Source organism: Oncorhynchus keta, chromosome 1 (assembly GCF_023373465.1).
Source record: "Oncorhynchus keta strain PuntledgeMale-10-30-2019 chromosome 1, Oket_V2, whole genome shotgun sequence".
In the NCBI taxonomy this organism is placed as follows: domain Eukaryota; kingdom Metazoa; phylum Chordata; class Actinopteri; order Salmoniformes; family Salmonidae; genus Oncorhynchus; species Oncorhynchus keta.
The window spans coordinates 56708663-56728958 of NC_068421.1; the positions used below are offsets into that span (position 1 = coordinate 56708663).

At 43.7% G+C, this 20296-nt stretch overlaps 1 protein-coding gene across 2 annotated transcripts; it reads left to right on the top strand.

Moving 5' to 3' along the window:
* Window positions 1-222: 222 nt before the first annotated feature.
* LOC118388724 (zinc finger RNA-binding protein-like) lies at window positions 223-19790 on the top strand. Of its 2 annotated transcripts, none has more exons than XM_035778130.2 (19): window positions 223-556; window positions 5376-5634; window positions 5813-5927; window positions 6187-6405; window positions 6573-6877; window positions 7567-7752; window positions 7975-8191; window positions 8345-8499; window positions 8594-8713; window positions 10624-10805; window positions 11284-11410; window positions 11578-11786; window positions 13622-13793; window positions 14971-15145; window positions 16569-16657; window positions 16871-16966; window positions 17085-17196; window positions 17523-17620; window positions 17919-19790. In XM_035778130.2, exons 1-19 carry the CDS (start codon window positions 504-506, stop codon window positions 18096-18098), a joined length of 3069 nt encoding a protein of 1022 aa, XP_035634023.1. In that variant the 5' UTR covers window positions 223-503; the 3' UTR covers window positions 18099-19790. The 2 variants fall into 2 exon arrangements, with proteins under 2 accessions (XP_035634023.1, XP_035634013.1); XM_035778120.2 differs by having other exon boundaries at window positions 227-556; window positions 11575-11786.
* Window positions 19791-20296: the final 506 nt, after the last annotated feature.

Sequence of the window (20296 nt, forward strand, 5' to 3'; positions counted from 1 at the left end):
AATGAAGCATATAGTGGGCAGAACAAGAAAGGAGGTGGGCAAAGCCAAGCACGAGTTTGCGAGATCGTATTGGCTCGTGGTAGCATATATTTTCATATTTCCGGTAGGGAACGCCTACTCTTTAGTGCGCGTGTGCACAAACTCAGTCAGCCGTGCATTCATTCTAAGCAACGCGACTTTGGCAAAGCGTGAAGTTTATAAAACTTTACTGTGTTCGTAACATGTTATAGTTTTGGGAACATATATTTTTTGATCCGATGTTTCATCAATGATAACATTTGCAGAATGTCTGCCCAGTTTCACCTAGCTCCATCATCTGCCACTACAAGACATCCTCTCACTACCACATTTGGCGGTGAAAAAACATTGGGCGGATGCTTCAGTTTTATAGCCCCTGTGACGTCTATGTGGTTAAATATCCAAGCGTGCGCGCGAATGGTACCTGACGGACACGTGACAGATAGCGGATCCAGTCTGGTGGTCCGGTTACAGTAGATGCCAAGATGGCTGCAAGCAATTATTATGGGTTCACTCATGGTGCCGGTCCGCAGTACAGGTAATTACATAGCTTCTGGCTATGGGTAGCATGCACTCATCCCGAGTCGTCGCCCGGTCTTGTTGCGACGAGTATGCCTCCAAACGCCTCATTGCCGGTGCGATATTGCTATCTCGAGGCCTTGGGAGTGCAATGGATATGCTAGCCAGATTAGTTAGCTAGCTAACGTTACTGTTAGGCATCAAAGCAGGTTCCATTCTTGCCTGGCTAGGGAGAGCTTCGCACTTGAAATGTAATGAAACCTCAAACTCTCAATCGTTTAGCAAATATGATTAACTAGCTACTGTACCTAGCTTGATATCTGTGTAGTAAAATGGCTATCTATTTAGCTTTTTTTCCTAGCGGTAGGGACATACGAATGAGTTGAATTGAGGTCCAGAGGTGTAATCATTAGTCCAAACAGTTGCGTTTTGCAACGAAAACTAAAGTTTCTATTATTGGACAAATTCAGATAGTTCCCCCCCTCCCCGTTCCGTTTAAGAAACGTTTTGCAACAAAAATCGGCGTAATGAATATGCCCCTGGTCAGCTTCAAACTAGCAGTCACATTTTGGGCGAATATGCTACATTTTTAGGCCGTTAAGTTGCAGATAGAGATGCTATGAATAGAGCCGACATCATTCCTTGTTATAAATGTAGAGGGTTGTTTTGTTCTAACATATTTATATAACTAGAGGACTCCTGATCTCTCCAGGAGTGAGAAGTATAATTGTTTGTCTTAATTTGTTGTCTAGTACTGTCTTTTTGCTAGCTAGGGCCATCTACTTTAAGTGCTGCCCTTCTTCCCAGTAGCCACTTGGTGTGTGAACTGCTGACTGCTCATAACTTGCAGATTGTTGACACATCGACCTTGATTAATGGGCAGGGCAATTTGTGATTGTTGTGGTTCGAAACAAAAATGGCTCCACTGAGTTATTTGAGGAAGGAAAGAGCGGAAGGCTCTACACCTCTCTCACTTGAGTATCTCACCTAGTTATTTTCAGATGTCATTTTAGCAACTCTGTGTTCTATCCCAGTCTACTCCTCTACATGTAGGCTTTACAGACGCTCCCCAACCATTGGCTGCAACCCTTCTAATTTAGTGTACCCTGCTCAGCCTATGCTGCCCTTCAGTCCCTAGATGTTTTGTCCCTGACAGAAACATGAGTCACCCCAGAGAACACTGCTACTCCAGCTGCTCTACATCTGACTACATTTTATCTCGTACTCCGAGAGCATCTGGTTGCTGCGGTGGTGGCACAGGGCTGCTCATTTTTCCGAAGTGCCGATTTTCTATTTTCTCCTCCCTCACTCACCTGTCCATCTCCTCATTTGAATTCCATACTGTCACTTGTCCACTCAAGCTTAACATTGTCATCTATTGCCCAACAGGTGCCTTTAGAGTTCCTTAATGAGCTTGACACCTTGATAAGCACATTTTTAGATGGCTCACTACTCTTCGTAATGGGCGACTTCAACCTCCCGACGTCTGCCTTCAATGCATTTCTTTCCAACTTTCTCTTTCCCCTCCTTGCCGCTTTTGACCTCACCCTTTCCCAATCCCCTCCCACTCACAGGGCAGGCAATACACTTGACCTCATCTTTTCTAGGAGGCTGCTCACCTGCTAATCTCACTTTAAACCCCATCCAGGTCTCTGATCACTTTGTTTCCTTTTCTGTCTCCCTCTCTTCCAACCATAGCCACGCACCCCCTACCGAGATGGTCATACGCCATTGCAATCTTCGCTTTCTCTCTCCCACTACTCTCTCCTCTTCTATCATCTCTCCCTTCTGCTAAATCCTTCTCCCTCCTGATTCTGCCTCTTCGACCTTACTATCCTCCCTTTCTACATCCTATGACTCGCACTGTCCCCTTTCCTCCCGGCCGGCTTGGCCCTCCCCTCTTGCTCTGTAGCTGAGCGACTCATTGCAAAGAGTGAAAATGAAGGAAACTAAACTTCCAGAGGACCTATCATCCTTTCACCCCCTCCTCTCTACCTTCCCTTCCTCTCTATCTGCTGCTAAAGCCACTTTCTACCATTATACATTTCAAGCTTGCTCTAACCCTAGGCAACTCTTTTCCACCAGTCTCTGACCAACTCTGTCGCTATATCTCTCAGAATGATCTTCTTGGCTTTAACCAGTGAGGCTTCAAGACGGGTCACTCAACCAAGACTTCTCTGTGTCAAGGAGGCTTTCCGCGCTGCCAAAGCTGACTCTCTCTCCCCTGTTAGCATATAAACGCACAAGACATGGAAGAATGTGTTGAATTGCATGAAATTAGCTTTAAAACAGCCCTTAAAATCTCTGCCTCAATGTGTAGAATTGTGGGAAATTTGCTTTAAAACTACAATCTTCTCTCCGCCAACAAGAGGGGTGTGAACAGTTTGGGGTCGCATGGGTTGTGAGGTGGGGGTTTGTTACTACGCTGATAAATTACATTATCCATCCTGACCTTTGCCACCTAGGAAATTTGTGACCGGACCTTCTCAAATAGTACTTCAGTACCCCTGTCCTAGATCTATCCACTGCCACACTGTGAACCATCAGATCATCCCCTCTACCCTCTCAGGGCTCTGCACACTCTTGTATTGCATCTTACCTGGCAGGCCGTTTCTACTTGGTGACGTGGAGAGGATCTGTGTCTGCACCATGTACACTCAGTACTGGTGTTCCCCAGGGCTCGGTTCTAGGCCCTCTCCTCTTCTTGCTATACACCAAGTTACTCAACTCTGTCATGTCATCACATGGTCTCTCCTATCATTGCTATCTCTCCTATCATTTCTATAATCCAGGCACTTGTCCTCTACAGTCTGGACTACTGTAACTCTCTGTTGGCTGGGCTCCTTGCTTGTGCCACCAACTTATCCAGAATGCTGCAGCCTCTCTTGAACTAGCACTCACACTTGACTAATTTCTCTCGTAGCCATGACTTTTCTGAATAATGTACTTACTATAACTGTGATATGTGGTTGTCCCACCTAGCTACAGTATCTTAAGATTAATGCACTAACTGTAAGTCGCTCTGGTTAAGAGCGTCTGCTAAATGATTAAAAGGTAAACATTCCAAAATTTGTCCTGCTTAACTAGCATTGGGTTAAGCTTTTTTGGGGAGGAGCAGCCCCTTGAAAAAATAAGTGCTAGCTTCTTTTCATTTTTTTTCATTTTACCTTTATTTAACCAGGCAAGTCAGTTAAGAACATATTCTTATTTTCAATGACGGCCTGGGAACAGTGGGTTAACTGCCTGTTCAGGGGCAGAACGACAGATTTGTACCTTGTCAGCTCGGGGGTTTGAACTCGCAACCTTCTGGTTACTAGTCCAACGCTCTAACCACTAGGCTACGCTGCCGCCCCTTCTTGCTAACTTTACTTGCTAAATAAATAATTGTTGCCTAATGTCAGTGTCTGTGTACTGTCATTCTAATATCCAGAGAGTCATGTCAAGTGAACCTGGCAGCCGTGACAATGAATAATATTAGTTTTGGCTATAATATTCCATGTGGCTCAGTTGGTAGAGCATGCCGCTTGCAATGTCATGGTTGTGGGCTCGATTCCCACAAGGACCAGTAATTAGAAAAACATTTTATGAAATTAATGCACTCACAACTAAGTCGCTCTGGATAAGAACGTCTGCTAAATGACTAAGATGTCAAATGTATTATCAGCCAACCAGATCAGTAACCCTTGCATTCCAGAGGGTGGATCCTTTGCGGCTTCAAACTCAAACTGCAACCTAGAAATATGTTGCCAACCTATTTTACAGTCAGAATACTTTGTTTTTAACCGTCACCACCATACATGAACACTATTCCCAGATGTTTACATGGCAGCCTAGAGCTACTCGTTGCCAGCTCATTCTGCATCTGCTGTAGGCCTATTATTGATTTGAGTGACACCTTTCAGTCTCAGTTGATGCCTCTGAACTAGTGGTGCAGCAGTGGCTGATGTTGATTACAGTAATCATGTATAATTCTTTTTGTGCATAAATCGGGATCATTACATATGCTACCTGACTGTCGACATCATTGCACTCTACTTTTATAGAAACATTGCTTTCGTTGGTCAAGTTCCTTAGCATTGTCTGCCTTGTGTGTAGTTGTGTACCAGTACACTACAGTGTGAGGAACAGCCTAAACATTTTCGCAGCTTTAATTTGGGTGCTTATTCTCCCCATAATCCATTACATTTATGTCCTTTTCCCACATGAAACAAAGCTTGGGTTATTCCAGACAAAATGCTGACAGATGATTTTAGAACACCTGTGTTTGGGAATGCTGTTTGTTAGCATCACAATCCATGCTAATCATAAGGCTGTTGCTTTGTTTGCAAGGTCATCCTTTTGGCATTGCATATTCTGCAGGAAATTGATTTCATGCAGAGTGTCGTAGTCTGCGCAGTATTATCTGTATTGTAGGGGATGAGTTCTTTCAGGACTCATCCTTGAGTAATTGTTTAACTTAAACTGGTTTCAGTAAATAGGGGGCTCAACAAATCAGGGCAGTGTGTGCTGTAGGTAAATGCATCAAGCATGATCCTATTTAATAGATAGCCTGTCTCTAGACAGCCACAGTTGATGCTGTTTGTAAATGTTATCTTTTGATTGAAGATGCTAGCTTCGAACTCTTCTACAAGTTTTTAAATCCACATTATGAAATGTTCATGTTCGGTAGGCAACAGTGTTTGACGAGAGAAATATATGTTGACGACAGGAAATGGCCTAGTTGTACAGTACTCAGACTACACACTTACCATTTAGAGATGGGCTTGACAGAGCATTTTCTGTTTACAATGTGCCTCATTCTTCACTCCAACTTCTCCATCTTGTCTCTGTCACCACAGCGTTCAGCCTCCACCGGCCTTTGCCCACCCCACCACAGCCAGCTACAGTGTTCAGCCGGCTCCTGCCGTGGCCCATGCAGTGACCGCCTCCTATGCCCCTGCCCCTGCACAAGCAGCCAGGCCCGTGGCCTCTGCCCCCTACCTGGCGGCCTACCAGACCCACCCTGCCCCCCCAGATTATGGCTATCGGCAGCCGGACCCTACGCCCCAACCTACCACCACCCCACAGGCGTACCAGCTACCGGTATACACTGAAACGGTTAGTTCCATTTCCTTTCTTTAGCATCCCGTTGCGTGCTGTCGTCGTGTTTTATCTATTAGCTATTGTATATAAATGCAAGTACCTGGGGAGAGTTTTAGAATGTTCAAGTCACAATCTGTTTTGCATACACTTTTTTTTTGCTATGCATGTTTTACTCTGTAAAACAAACTTTCAGGATAACTACAGTTACGGACGCCCACCTGCAGTCACTAGTTATGAGACTAAGCAGTACTACCAGACAAGTATAGCTCCAGCCCAGCGGACACCAACGGAAGCTTACTACCAGACAGGTGAGTCTTTGCCAACCTCATTCCCATGCGTAATCCCACACAGACAATCATAACACTGCAATGCAAGAGCCACCTATTCATTTGAAAGGTTCTCTCTGAATGTGACAATACATCGTTTTATACACTATTCATGAGAACATACTATTGTGCAAAAGAACATGGCTGCTGGTATACTGCAAAAGCCCATGTATTGAATGTTGTGTAACTGGAGAAAAGCCTGTTTAACAACACTGTGATGATGATTTATTGTTCCCTGTAGGTGTGAAGAGTGGCTACAGTCCAGTCAGCACGGCGTACAGCCAGCCCCCTCCACCACAGAGGCAGGTCACAGCTTTAAAGCCTCTGGCCCCCGCTAGCTCAGTGTCCACCAGCTATAACATCTACCCAGTGTCCACCAGTGTTCAGCAGCCTCCAACTCCCATCTCGTCTTACACCCCTTGCTCCTCCTTCAACTCCACAGCTGCCACCTCCTACTCGGGTAAGAGAGAGAGCTTCTTCCCACACTCCCAGAGCTCCACATTTAGCGCCAGGATCAACCCTTGTGAAATTCAAGCAAGCACAGCCTGCATATTTGTCACAGCATGTGTTTTTAGTGTGTGACCCCCTCCCTTCTGCCCCGTCTCAACTCTCCATCTCTCACCTTAGGCATCAGCTACTCTACTTATGACTCGAGTGGCTACACTTCCACCCCCTCCTACTACCAACCTGCACAATTGCCTGCTCCCCAGCCGCCACCCCAGCAGCCCCAGCCGTCCATGCAGCTGCCTCACAAGCAGCTCACCAGCTCTTCCTGGAGCAACGCGGGCAGCAACATGGTGACCGCTCCCACAGTCAACGCCTACAAGAAGCCCATGTTCCACCAGAACAGGCTGCAGAAGCCCAAAGGGCCACCCAAGCAGCCCCAGCTGCACTACTGTGACATCTGCAAGATCAGCTGTGCTGGCCCGCAGGTAGTGGTGAACTGTCTGGGTGATACGTTATGAGAGGGACAGGTCATTTGTTGGCAACGGACGTAACGACTACAGAGTCAACTGAATGTACAGTATTTTAACATCAATCAAATGTATTTATAAATCCCTTTTTACATCAGCCGATGTCAAAGTGCTATACAGAAACTCAGCCTAAAACCCAAAACAGCAAGCAATGCAGATGTAGAAGCACGGTAGGTAGGAAAAACTCAGTAGAAAGGCTGGAACCTAGGAAAAACCCTGAAAGGGAACCAAGGTCTGAGGGGTGGCCAGTCCTCTTCTGGCTGTGCCGGGTGGAGATTATAACAGAACATGACCAAGATGTTCAAACGTTCATAGATGACCAGCAGGGTCAAATAATATTAATCACAGTGGTTGTAGAGGGTGCAACAGGTCAGCACCTCAGGAGTACATGTCAGTTCAGAGTTAGAGACAGCAGGTGCGGTAGAGAGAGAGAGAGAGAGAGAGAGAGAGTCGAAAACAGCAGGTCCAGGACAAGGTAGCACGTCTGGTGAACAGGTCAGGGTTCCATAGCTGCAGGCAGAACAGTTAAACATGTAATGTGCCTAAGATGAGACATACTGTAGAAACCCAGGGTTGACATTCAATGTTTTTTGCAGGTTTGTTTTTCTAGGGATGTTGAATTAACTGTTGAATGGATTTCTCTGCAGACGTACCGGGAACACCTCGAGGGCCAGAAGCACAAGAAGAAGGAGGCTGCTCTGAAATCTGGCAGCGCGGTGGGGAGCAACGGGCCCCGGGGGATTCAGACCCAGCTGCGCTGTGAACTATGTGACGTTGCCTGCACTGGCGTAGACGCGTACGCTGCCCATATCCGAGGGGCCAAGCACCAGAAGGTAGCACAGCTGCACTGACAGGAAGATAAACATCAGGCAGCTAGCTAGCTAATTGAAGCCCTGTTTAGCTAGCTAATTGAAGCACTGTTTAGTTAGTTAATTTGTCTAGATCAGCTCTGTGATAGTTGTAAATGTTGGTGTTTCGTTAGTGTACCACTTTTAATAAGGTATCTATGTGATATCCCAGCTCACAATGGTTTGTGTTATTTCTCTCCCTTATAGGTGGTGAAGCTCCACACCAAACTAGGCAAACCTATACCGTCAACTGAACCCATTTTAGTGAACAATGCTCCGATTATCTCAACGTCGACCGCTGGGAAGACGACCCCTATTGTCGTCACGTCAACTGCCCCTGTAGCGCCACCCAAACCGGTGGTCGTAAACGCCGTCAAGGCCCCAGCACCTGTGAAGAAGCAAATCACACCCAAAATAACCCTTGGTAAATCTTCCCAAGAAATTTGTGTTTAGTAGTTGTGACTATGATATCTGTGCTGACAGATTAAACCAATGCTGGATAATTGAAGCAGTAATTTTGGACTCAAACTACACTTCTAAGTTGCACCGTACTAATATTTGGCCTTCCTCTTGACAGCCAACAAGCTGGCCACCCCTCCATCAGCCAAGGTGGATGAGGACAAGCAGTTAGCAACCGCTTCTAAAAGCGAGACCACGAGTGACGATGAGGATGGGGAAGGAGTGGGGGGGCAGGGGGACGTCCAGCCTGTGGGACATGACTATGTGGAGGAGGTAGGAGTTGTTTTTCTTGATTCACTAATCATTTGTAAAATATGCGAAGGTTATGCTATGTTCTAATGCAAGTTTCCATTTTGATGATGGGAAGGTGCGTAATGATGATGGGAAGGTGATTCGCTTCCACTGTAAACTCTGTGAATGCAGTTTCAATGACCCCAACGCTAAAGACATGCACCTAAAGGGACGCAGGCACCGGCTGCAGTACAAGGTCAGAGAGTGCATCATATGGCGAAACATTTGTGCAAGGTGTTTCTAGAGCTAACCGCTACGTACTACAATGTACTTATTGTACTGGCAAAATGAATTGACTAATGTAAGCATGGAACTCTTTGACCTGTTGTACAAGTGTATGTCAAGTCACAGCAAAACTATCACCACTAGATGGCAGACTTTGTCTAGGCAGGATGTAGAAATTGCTTGCAATGTCCTGTAGCCCCCTTGTCATTTGGCCATCAGTTGAATTATGTAATTTACATCAAATTATAATTGATTTGCATGACTGCTATATGCATACTTCTCAGTTTGAGAGCCTACTACTCACTAGGGGTATGTGTGAATGTACAGTACCAGTCAAAAGTTTGGGCACCTACTCATTCAAGGTTTTTTAATTTATTTTTTTACATTGTAGAATAATACTGAAGACATCAAAACTATATAATAACACATGGAATCATGTAGTAACCAAGAAAGGATTAAACAAATGTTTTATATTTGAGATTCTTCAAATAGCCACCCTTTGGCTTGACAGCTTTGCACACATGGCATTCTCTCAACCAGCTTCACCTGGAATGCTTTTCCAACAGTATTCAGTCTTAAAGGAGTTCCCACATGCTGAGCACATGTTGTCTGCTTTTCCTTTACTCTGCTGTCTGACTCATCCCAAACCATCTCAATGTGGTTGAGGTCAGGGGATTGTGGAGGCCAGGTCATCTGATACAGCACTCCATCATTCTCCTTGGTCAAATAGCCCTAACACAGTTTGGTGGCCTGTTGAAAAACAAATGATAGTCCCACTCAGCGCAAACCAGATGGGATGGCGTATCGCTGCAGAATGCTGTGGTTGCCATGCTGGTTAAGTGTGCCTTGAATTCTAAGTAAATCACAGACAGTGTCACCGGCAAAGTACCCCCACACCATAACACCACCTCCTCCATGCTTTACGGTGGGAAACACACATGCAGAGATCATCCGTTCACCCACATCATGTCTCAAAAAAGACATGGTGGATGGAACCAGAAATCTCCAATTTGGACTTCAGACCAAAGTACAGATTTCCACCGGTCTGATGTCCATTACTTGTGTTTCTTGGCCCAAGCAAGTCTTCTTCTTATTGGTGTCCTTTAGTAGTGGTTTCTTTGCAGCAATTTGACCATGAAGGCCTGATTTACGTAGTCTCTGAGCAATTGATGTTGATGTCTGTTACTTGAAGCATTTATTTGGGCTGCAATTTCTGAGGCTGGTAACGCTAATGAACTTGTCCTCTGCAGCAGAGGTAACTGTGGGTCTTCCATTCCTGTGGCTTGGTTTTTACGATTGTACTTGAAGAAACTTCCAAAATTCTTGACATTTTCCATATTGACTGACCTTCATGTCTTAAAGTAATAATGGGCTGTCGTTTCTCTTTGCTTATTTGAGCTGTTCTTGCTATAATATGGACATGGTCTTTTACCAAATAGGGCTATCTTCTGTATACCCCCCGCCCCCCTACCTTGTCACAATGCAACTTATTGGCTCAAGTGCATTAAGAAGGAAAGAAATATCACAAATTAACTTTTAAGAAGGCTCACCTGTTAATTGAAACGCATTCAAGGTGACTACCTCATGAAGCTGTTTGAGAGAATTCCAAGAGTGCAAAGCTGTCATCAAGGCAAAGGGTGGCTACTTTGAAGAATCTCAAATCTAAAAATATTTTGATTTAACACTTTTTAGATTGTTTAACACTACATGATTCCATATGTGTTATTTCATTGTTTTTGTCTTCACTATAATTCTATAATTTAGAAAATGGTAAAAATAAAGGAAAATCCTGTAATGAGTAGGTGTGTCCAAATGTTTGACTGCTACTGTATGAAAGACAGCTCTTGACATTGTTACTATCCCTTCATTCCCCTCCTGTAGAAGAAGGTGAACCCAGAGCTGCCGGTGGAGATCAAGCCCAGTAACCGGGCCAGGAAACTGCAGGAGGGCAAACTTAGGAAACAGAAACAGAAGGCTGTGCTGAAGAGACAGAGGGATGATGAGCAGCGCTGGCACTTGGAGATGAGGTCAGAGCCAGACAGCAGCTGGCACACAGAGATGAGGTGAGAGCCAGACCGCAGCTGGCACACAGGGATGATGTCAGAGCCAGACAGCAGCTGGCACACAGAGATGAGGTCAGAGCCTTGCTTAGGCATAGGTCTAGGATCAAGCTTACTCGCCCCAAAAATCCTTGTCATCCATTTGGGGTTAAACAGTGCGAGATTTTGGCAATTAAGCCCTTTTCTACTTACCCAAAGTCAGATGGATACCATATAATATATTTTTTTTATTGGAGATGATTTCAGAGGAAGGCAGAGCAGGGGAACCCTGCTGCTGAGTCCATTACCCATATAGTTCTGAAACCCAACATCTTATGTGCTGAAAACTCTTGAATCCCCCTGCATAATCTGGACAAATACCTTTCAACAGTCTCAAAGATGTCTTATAACTCCTGATCAGCATCAGACGGGTAACTCAGCAGAAAAATCTACCCAGTCTGAATATTTAAAAATCCTGTGCTGTATTTGTCTCCGCTACCAGGCGCTATGAGGAGGACATATACTGGAGGAGGATGGAGGAGGATCAGCTATACTGGGGGGAGCAGAGACGCAGGATGCCCCCCCCTCCACTCATGAGCCGGCCTGGCATGCCAGTGCCACCCCTACTGGTGAGAATCAATGATTCAATCAATGTTCGGTCTACGTGAACTTGATCACTTGAGGGAAAACTGGTGCAACCAGGATTGATGTATTTAGCTTTTCAGTTTGTTTCCAGACGTATTTCGTTGTAGAGATAAACTGGTTCTATTCAGCTCTTCTCTTCTCCCCTTAGCAGCCCGTGCGTCGGCCAGACTCCCCAGACGATCGCCACATCATGGCCAAACACTCCACCGTCTACCCTGTGGAGGAGGAGCTGCAGGCAGTGCAGAGGATTGTGTCCCACTCTGAGCGAGCCCTCAAACTGGTGTCTGACTCCCTGCTGGAGAAAGAGCCCCCCGCTGTTGCTCCTAAGACTGATACAGAGGCTGATGCTGGCGAGAAAGGGTAAGAGCTGTATGGGTCTGTACTAGTGCACACCTTTCTATTGGAATGTTCTGTAATGCTGTTCCCTCCTGGTGTGGGCCATCGGCGTGTAGTAGGGTTGGGGGGCTTTCAGGATTGCATCGTCTATCGACGATGTTTGACAACCATCGTGATGTCACAATCATTTTTTAAAATATATTTGAGTTTGTCTGCTCCTCCGGAGTCTGAGCACACTGCAGGACAACATGCCAAAAGGCCTATTTCCTATTTGCCATAGCCTAATACATTTCGATACATATGTGGTAGTTGGACTATTCACAAAATGCAAGAGAACAAGGTAGATTGTAGAGAGAGCACCAAATCTGTGGAAAAATGTCAGGTAAGGTCTGTCCCCGCTCCCCCCTCCGTCTGATCATGGGCCTTTTGCAGTGGGCACTCCGTTATCTGGCTTATTGTTTTTAAAATGTTGATTTCTGTCTTTCTCCCCATTTTCCCATTCAATTAAAATGTGAGTTGTTGGCATAAGCATACTAGCCTACTCTTTCAATATCAACCATCAAATGAATCTATAGGTCTAACGGCGTTCCATCACAATTTCGTTTGCGAATATCCTACATAACATAATATAGTAATAATGAGAGGGAGAACAAACCATTGCAAGTTGAACCAATCAAATAGGAAGTTTAAACAAACCTGGTACTTTTCTGCTTTACTTGACTAAAGTGTGGGCAAAATCAACTTCGCTGTTGGAAAATCCCTCCTTGCAAACCAAAAAGCCAATAATATAGGCCTACACACAGGCTACTGTCAGTAAAAGTAGCAGTGAAAGGTACTTTGAGAAATTTAAACGTATTAACGAATATGTATAATATTGTTGAAGTCTTTGTTACTGTCCTTGAATTGTGTAACGGGCAATTGGGCATAAGCTCCCACAGCAGCACTATCAATAAGCTGGAACAAAAGTGTGTTTGAAATAGCTTACAGATTGTGCATTTATATAAGTCAACAACAATCAGATCAAATAAATGATTTAGCCTATAACGCTCTTTATAACACTTGAATGAACATTGGCTTATGCTAATAACAAATAGGCCTATTAGTATATGCCTTTTGCCTACTGAACTGTACAAATCCTAAATATAAGCCTACAAGTTACAAAATAAAGTAGACAAAAAAATTAAATAAAAATAACTGAAATTAGTGCAAAAAAAAAAACAAGTCTTTCAAGGTTTGACAGAATATTTTAGCTTATCCTATAGGTCTTTCGGCTTTGAATATAGTCATTTCAAATTAAATGAAGTGCAACGAGGAACCATTAGGTCTAGTTGTTTTAAAACACATCTACAGCCTACCGAAAGGTTTCTGGCAAGGAACACCAGCATGTTCACCTTCTCTGTCCAAGAGTAGCAAACTCAGTAGGAAGATGGACTTGTAAATGTTGACAGGTTTTACAGTCAAACTGTTGGAAAGTAGCTTAATGGAAGAATGTTGCAAATGCGCTTATCTAGATCAATATGAAATAACCAATTAGCCTACACTTGATATGGCTATAATATTTGTTTTTAAAAGGTAGGCTAATATGAATCATAGCTCTACCAATTTGAAAATCATGAAGCCTAGACTAGATAAAAAAAGAACTAGGTCTAGCACTGTTTAGGCCTAGCAATGTGTCTTTCATATTGCTTTCTTCCCGCCAATTGACTCCTCTTTGAGCAACGCGTAGACGATACAAATGTATATCAACGATGTTTGGACAGGACAATGTATCATTCCAGACATCGCTCAACCTTAGCATGTAGCCTGATGTGTATTTTTGTTTACCCATCCCTGCTTGACCTCTGATCCCTGGTGTGTAGACCTGACACTCAGGCGGCCCGTATGCTGAAGGGGGTGATGAGGGTTGGCATTCTGGCCAAGGGCCTGCTGCTCCACGGGGACAGGAACGTGGAGCTCATCCTGCTGGCTGCCAAGAAGCCCACCAGCTCTCTACTGAAAGACATCGCTGAGCAGTTGCCCAAAGAACTGACGGTAAGATAATTCTCATCTTCCCTTAAGTGGAATCATATCTTTTGGGATCCACTGTGTATGAGATGGTGTGGTTTTTCTACATGCTGTTGGATTATACACCAGAAAATAACACGTCAACCGTTCTAAGGAACAGTTGGGGACTTTTCCCGATCATCTTTGATGCTATATTTGGTCAAAAGGGGAAGTCTGATTTTTGTAATCAAATGACAAACCACAGCTCTTGACTTCATGTCATGAAGTTGTCATCAGGGCTGCACCAACACTAGAAAAGTAATTTACTGTAAGGTAACACTGTATCATTAATGATTCAAGGAGAGCGGTTTCCCCTCTGTCTGTATTGCAGAGCTCAGTTCCTAAACCTGCAATCCTCTGAACAGTGAAACGTGTATTTGCATCTGTGGTGCCTGAGATGCCAAGATTAGTGCTGATGGGACACAATACCAGTCTGTGCCTTACCAGTGGTCACAACATTTAGCCTACAGATGGGCATCAAGACTATTCAAGAAGAAACAGTCAAGGAAAGGACCTATACCAAAAAGACTTGTGTTCAAATGGTATTCGTTTTCTTTCAAATGATTTAGCCTGATTTACGTTATGAGCTTGTCTGGCACAATGGAATCGTCAACAAAAATGATTGCTGGATTTTCACATCTGGCACTCCAGCAGGTTCAGTTAAATGTCCAAAGCATTTGAAAGAAACCAAATACTATTTGAACCCAGGTCTTATAAAAAATTCAATTTGCATATTAGACTGTGGTGTGTGTGTGTGTCGCATTTCCTTCCTCTGAAGTTCTGGTATAATAGTGTTTTTCATCAGAAGTGCTTTTGACTGATCTTTAGTACCACTGCCTGGTTATGAGTCATGACACCTGTACCCTACAGAGACAGGGGAGTACATGTTTAAATATAGCCCCAAAGGTTACATGAAGCCCCCAAAGAAAAAACCTGTTAATAGAATTACTGTCTCTTAAGCATTTGTCCACTTCCGCAAGATTATATAAATGGGCATTTCTTTAAAGTTAAATGCAGCTATTGAGGAATTATTTGAATATCTAGCGCCAAAAACATAGTTAAGATGAATCCAGTGCCCCATCAAACGAACCCACCCCGCCCCCCCAGTCCAAAAAGATACCCCCCCTCTGTAGTGAGTAATCCAAAGTGTCCTTTTAACCGGCAGACATTTTCTGAAGATCAGTATGAGGTACAGGCTCACCCTGAGGAAGCCAACATCGTGATTTTTTCGAGCAAGGAGCCAAAAATGCAGGTCACCATCTCTCTAACTTCGCCGCTGATGAGGGAGGACCCTGCCCCTGAGAAGGAGGAAAAGGCAGGAGACAAAGCGGCTGAGAAAGGTTAGAGAAGCCAAGCTTTCAGTCCAATAAATGCACTGTGTCTTCCAAAGCTCAAACTCAAAAAAAGAAAAAAAAAATGGGACTTTTAACCAAGCCCATAGACTTTCATACAAATGTGATAGATATCGTAGAATAACACTTGTTTCTCCCCTCCCGACCCTCGAAGGTATGAAGTGAATTGACTCGCCCATTCATTTGTCTCTTGTTTTAATTTATCCATTATTTCCAGTACCAGTAGTCCCTCTGTTTTCCACTTTACTTTGTCCGATATGGAAATCTAAAGCAGGGCTCTCCGACCTTTCTATGCCATTTGTGTGTTTGTGTGTGTGTGTCTATGGACACATGCCCAAGGGAAACGAAGAAAAACAATGGAAGTGATGAACTATACAAAGATAATGCCCAGGGATGAGTGTGCTTCCATTAACATGACATGCAGGAATAATTGTATCACTTTTGATGTAAATGTCATTTTGTTACTATTAATCTCCATCTAGGCTAATGTCAATTTATCATCTTATCAATAGTTAGTCAATAGTTGCTAATGGGGTTTTAAGAGGTGCCATGAAACCTCTCTCATCCCTGTTAACTGAAACGGCATCATCAAAGTATTGATTGACAAGGTGTTGGAGTGTCATTCTATCCCCACACAATGGTCTCTATTGAAGTTGGGACGAGATTGTTGAATTGATTAGTCTGCTATACAGTTAAACCCCTGTCGCATTGCGGCCTACTCGTAGAACCATTGTGAGATGCAAAACACTCCCTCACCTATGTGAGCTGATCTCCCCTTTTTTTCTATCACTGTAAATACCCGTACTTGGAAAAGGTTTAAAAATTTATATTTCCCATTGCTTAAGTTGTTGTTTGGGTTTGTTGATCAGTTTGTCCGCATGTATCAGCAGACCTTGGCAAAACATACAGTATGTACATGCATTCCCCCCCTGTAACAGAGGCGCTAACATCTACGACTCTTGCCACATGGAACATGGAAAGCCCCATTGTGCTACTGTAGCTTATCTCTATGAAATTACAGCTCTAAATGACTAAGGAGTTACCATTTGACATTCCATATGTCTATTCACTTCAATATGTCTATTGATAAATGGCATGATATGGCAATGGATGCATTAACAAGTCCCACATCAAAATTCCTTGAGTTCCCAAATCGAATGCATTATTGGCACATTTTCTTACCATGGAAGGGATTAGTGGTAAAGTAGTTGAATTACCCTGTTTGTCATATTTTGTTACTCAACACATCCAATGCAATCACTTAATATTTCCTCCCGACTTTCATTATCTCTCTTATTACCCATAACTCATGAGAAACTGGGTGAAACAGTACTGTAGGTGGGTCTGATGGACACAGTCATACGAGTGAGAGCAGTAATCAATGAGCCAGTGTGTTCCTCTCCTACTGTAGGGATGCCTGAGAAAGACCCTCCTGACGTTCTGAACCAAAGGAAGTGCCTGGAGTACCTAGCTGCTCTGAGACATGCCAAGTGGTTCCAGGTAAAGAGAATATGTACAATGGCAAACATGTTCACTCCTAAGTATCCCGAGTCCCAGATCGTGACTAAGACAGCAATGGAGTTGTCAAGACCGCACAAACAGATCTGGGACTAACGCCTAAGTACTGAGTCCCAGAATCTTCATAAACATGGTCCATAAACAGGGCCTAGGTAAAACAGTGCACTGAAACGTGTGTGTGTGTGGTATCTACAGGCTCGTGCCAACGGTCTTCAGTCCTGTGTGATCATCATTCGACTGTTGCGTGATCTGTGCCAGCGAGTGCCGACCTGGGGCAAGATGCCAGCCTGGGTGAGGATGTTCTGTCTCTGTGTTCAGCTTCTTTTTTTCCCCCCTTTTTTTTACGAAGCTAATTGACGTTAGTTCTTAATTGTGTCTTACGTGGTATGTGTGAACTCCCTGTGTTCAGGCTATGGAGCTGCTGGTAGAGAAGGCCATCAGCAGTGCCACAGGGCCCCTCAGCCCGGGGGAAGCTATGCGTAGGGTCCTGGAGTGTATCGCCACGGGCATCCTACTGCCAGGTGAGGGATTTGGACAGTATTATTTGTTAGTATTAGTTAGCCAGGGTGCGCTCACTCCACATTTACTGCAGTTGTTTTGACCTGGACCCTCTTTGTTCTCTAATGCGTATTACAGGTCATTCAGGGGAAACTTGCATTTTGAACTGTACAGCGTACTTTGTCAGCGGTATACATAGCTAGCAGTGTTACTTTACATTCTTGAAGCAGAAGTTGTTCAGTGCGGTGGTATGTAAGCAGCGAGTGGAACAATATAAATAATGTAGCAGTAGTCATATATATATATATATATATATATCAGTTTGAGTGATTTGTGTTCCTTCTCTCAGACGGTCCTGGGCTGCTGGACCCCTGTGAGAAAGCCCAAACCGATGCTCTGGGGAGCATGACCAAGCAAGCCCGGGAAGACATTACTGCCAGCGCGCAGGTACTGTAACTACCACACTCTCACCATGTGATTGCGCATAATCAACAGTAACGTTTGGAAGTCTACCACCTTAGACTGGGAAATGGGGTGGCATACAGAAGACGTTGAATACCGATTTCTGTAAAGAAATCATGGCTAAACTATATGGGTACAGATCCACCTAACTTAACCCCTTAGTTATAAGTGCTAGCTCCGGTTACACTCCATTTGTGTTTGATTTTCACCCATTGATATGTGTGAGAACGGAATGTGTTTGAAGTCCACTGATTCACTTCTCCTCGCATTTCTCTGGTTCCAGCATGCTCTGCGACTGCTGGCATTCCGTCAGATCCACAAGGTTCTGGGGATGGACTCCCTGCCGGCATCCAAGGCCAGTGCTCGGAACCGCAAGCGCAGACGGGATGGGAGCGAGACGGGAGAAGGAGAGGGGGAGGGAAAGAAAGACAAGAAGGAGGATGCAGAAGAGGTGGATGCTTGATCTCTCCCAGAGCAGTGTTAGCCTGGGCGCCCGCCTGGTTCTGCTTCTAATGTTGGCATAAGAATGATAGGGGAGTAATGCAGAAACGGACCGGCACCCAGGCTAGAGCAGGTTAGTAGTCTATACTGGCAGAATGTCACATCCTTTACGTTTATTTTTATTCTCAAAATCTATATGAATATAACTGACTTAGTCGTAACATTTCTGCCTCCCCTAGAGGGAGGAGAGAACGGGAGGGGAAAGGTAAAGATTATTTACTATAATTCTCTCCCATGCATTCTGTACTGTAACATACTGTAGATGTACTTCAAATCGTGCTGAAAATGGACTTTAACGTCACTGACTGACTGAGATTAAGGAGCTAATGACTGATAGCCTGATCCCAGATCTGCATGTGCTTCAGTCAAAGTCCTCTTCATGTATTTATGGCATGAAAACGATTGTCAGGAGTCAATGATCGTCAGGAGTTTGCTAAAGCACAAACTGATCTGGAACCAGGCTAAATGATTGAATCATTCCATTTCCAGAATATTTGCCCACTCAGCTACTGAAGCCCTCCCATTTTCAGTCCCTGTACGAACCACTGTTACTTACCATTGTCTATGTACTGTAAGTACTCTTACATGGATATCTACATTGTAACAAAGCTCTTTTAGCTTTTTCCCGTGCTTTTCTTATTGAAGACTAGCTTTAATCCTATACTGCACAGTCTAGTTCAAGTGTTTTATTATATACCGAAGACTGCAGGAGTTTCTCATCTAGGTGCATGAATTGAGATGAGTTCTGTAGATGAGGATGGGTTTTGCTGATGGGTCTGGGGTGAAGCCCTGTTATTCAGGAGGTTTTAAATACAAAGACATGGGTCAATTAAAGTATGTTTTAAGAATGTACAGTTCGTTGTGCCTAAATTGCAGTCAATGACACATTTCAAATTCTAAAGCTGTAATGTAAAGAAAAACACTTTGAAAACATTGCTCTTTGAAAAGCGCTCCGTATAGTCTATAAAGAGGCCTACTCATTTGTCAGGACACCTGAAAGAAAAATAAATTTGCTATGTACAAGTTGTTTGTGCCACAACACTTAAGGGAATCACTGGGTAATAGAACATGTTTTGTCTAAGAGGAGTTGACTGATAGCTCATACAGTATGTTGCACAGTCTAAGTCTAGCATGCTGAGGGAATGAAGCACTTATAAAATGACTGATATTATATGCAGCCATATATTTATCGTGTAAACTTGCCTATTAACAATCTGTCTTGTGTTACTGGGGGAAAATGTCTTGAGCGAGAACTAAAGTATGGATATCTACTGAAATAATCCAGGGATAGTCTTTAGACTTTCTTCCTTGTGCCTGCATTGTTTTGTCTAGGAAATGTCATATCTGTGGACTGAAGGTTCTAAAGGGGGAAACATTTTTAACCGAAACTGGATCATGCAACATTTTGAAGATCTTATTCACATCCTGTATCTTTGTGCATTAAGGTTTTGTAAGAAGCAGATTGTGCTTTTCATTGATTTTATTTACAGAGAGCATCTGCGCAGCACCGTTTTAACTTTTGTTATCTTTGGAGGATGTTGCAATTTAATTTGTATTGTTGAACAGAGTTAACTAACGTTGCTGTAATATTTTAATTTCTTTGTAGTGGCGCCTTATACCAAGGATGAATATTAAAGACTTAACCCATGGTCTACTTTTCTGATTATGTGAATATTTTTGTTGACATAACTTGCATTCCACACCTTGTAAAATGTTTTTCCATTCATATTGCCACTGAAAAAATGGTCAGGGCTTCCACAAAGTAGAAATTGTATCCTATCACACCCCTCTGGTATATTGACTATAAAGGGTGCAGCAATCAGATGAGATGGGCTAAAGTGGGTAATGATTTGCCTGGAACACTGAAGTTGAATTCCGTATGGCAGAAATGAGTGTTTGAATCAGGGAAGTTCTCTCAACCTCTAAGCCAGAATGTGGAATACATTTATTTTAACGTACTTTACCAGTTGCTCATGCGGTTGGACTTTTTGGCGGTAGGAATGTGAACCCAATATATCCACACGTATAATTACATCAACTTTTCAAAGCGCTGATAGTGTGTTCAGATTTAAGCATGTGCACAAAATAACAATGCATGCATACTTGCTGAACTCGTGCACATGTTTCAGGTGATGGGAATCTGAATGCACTACCAGCACT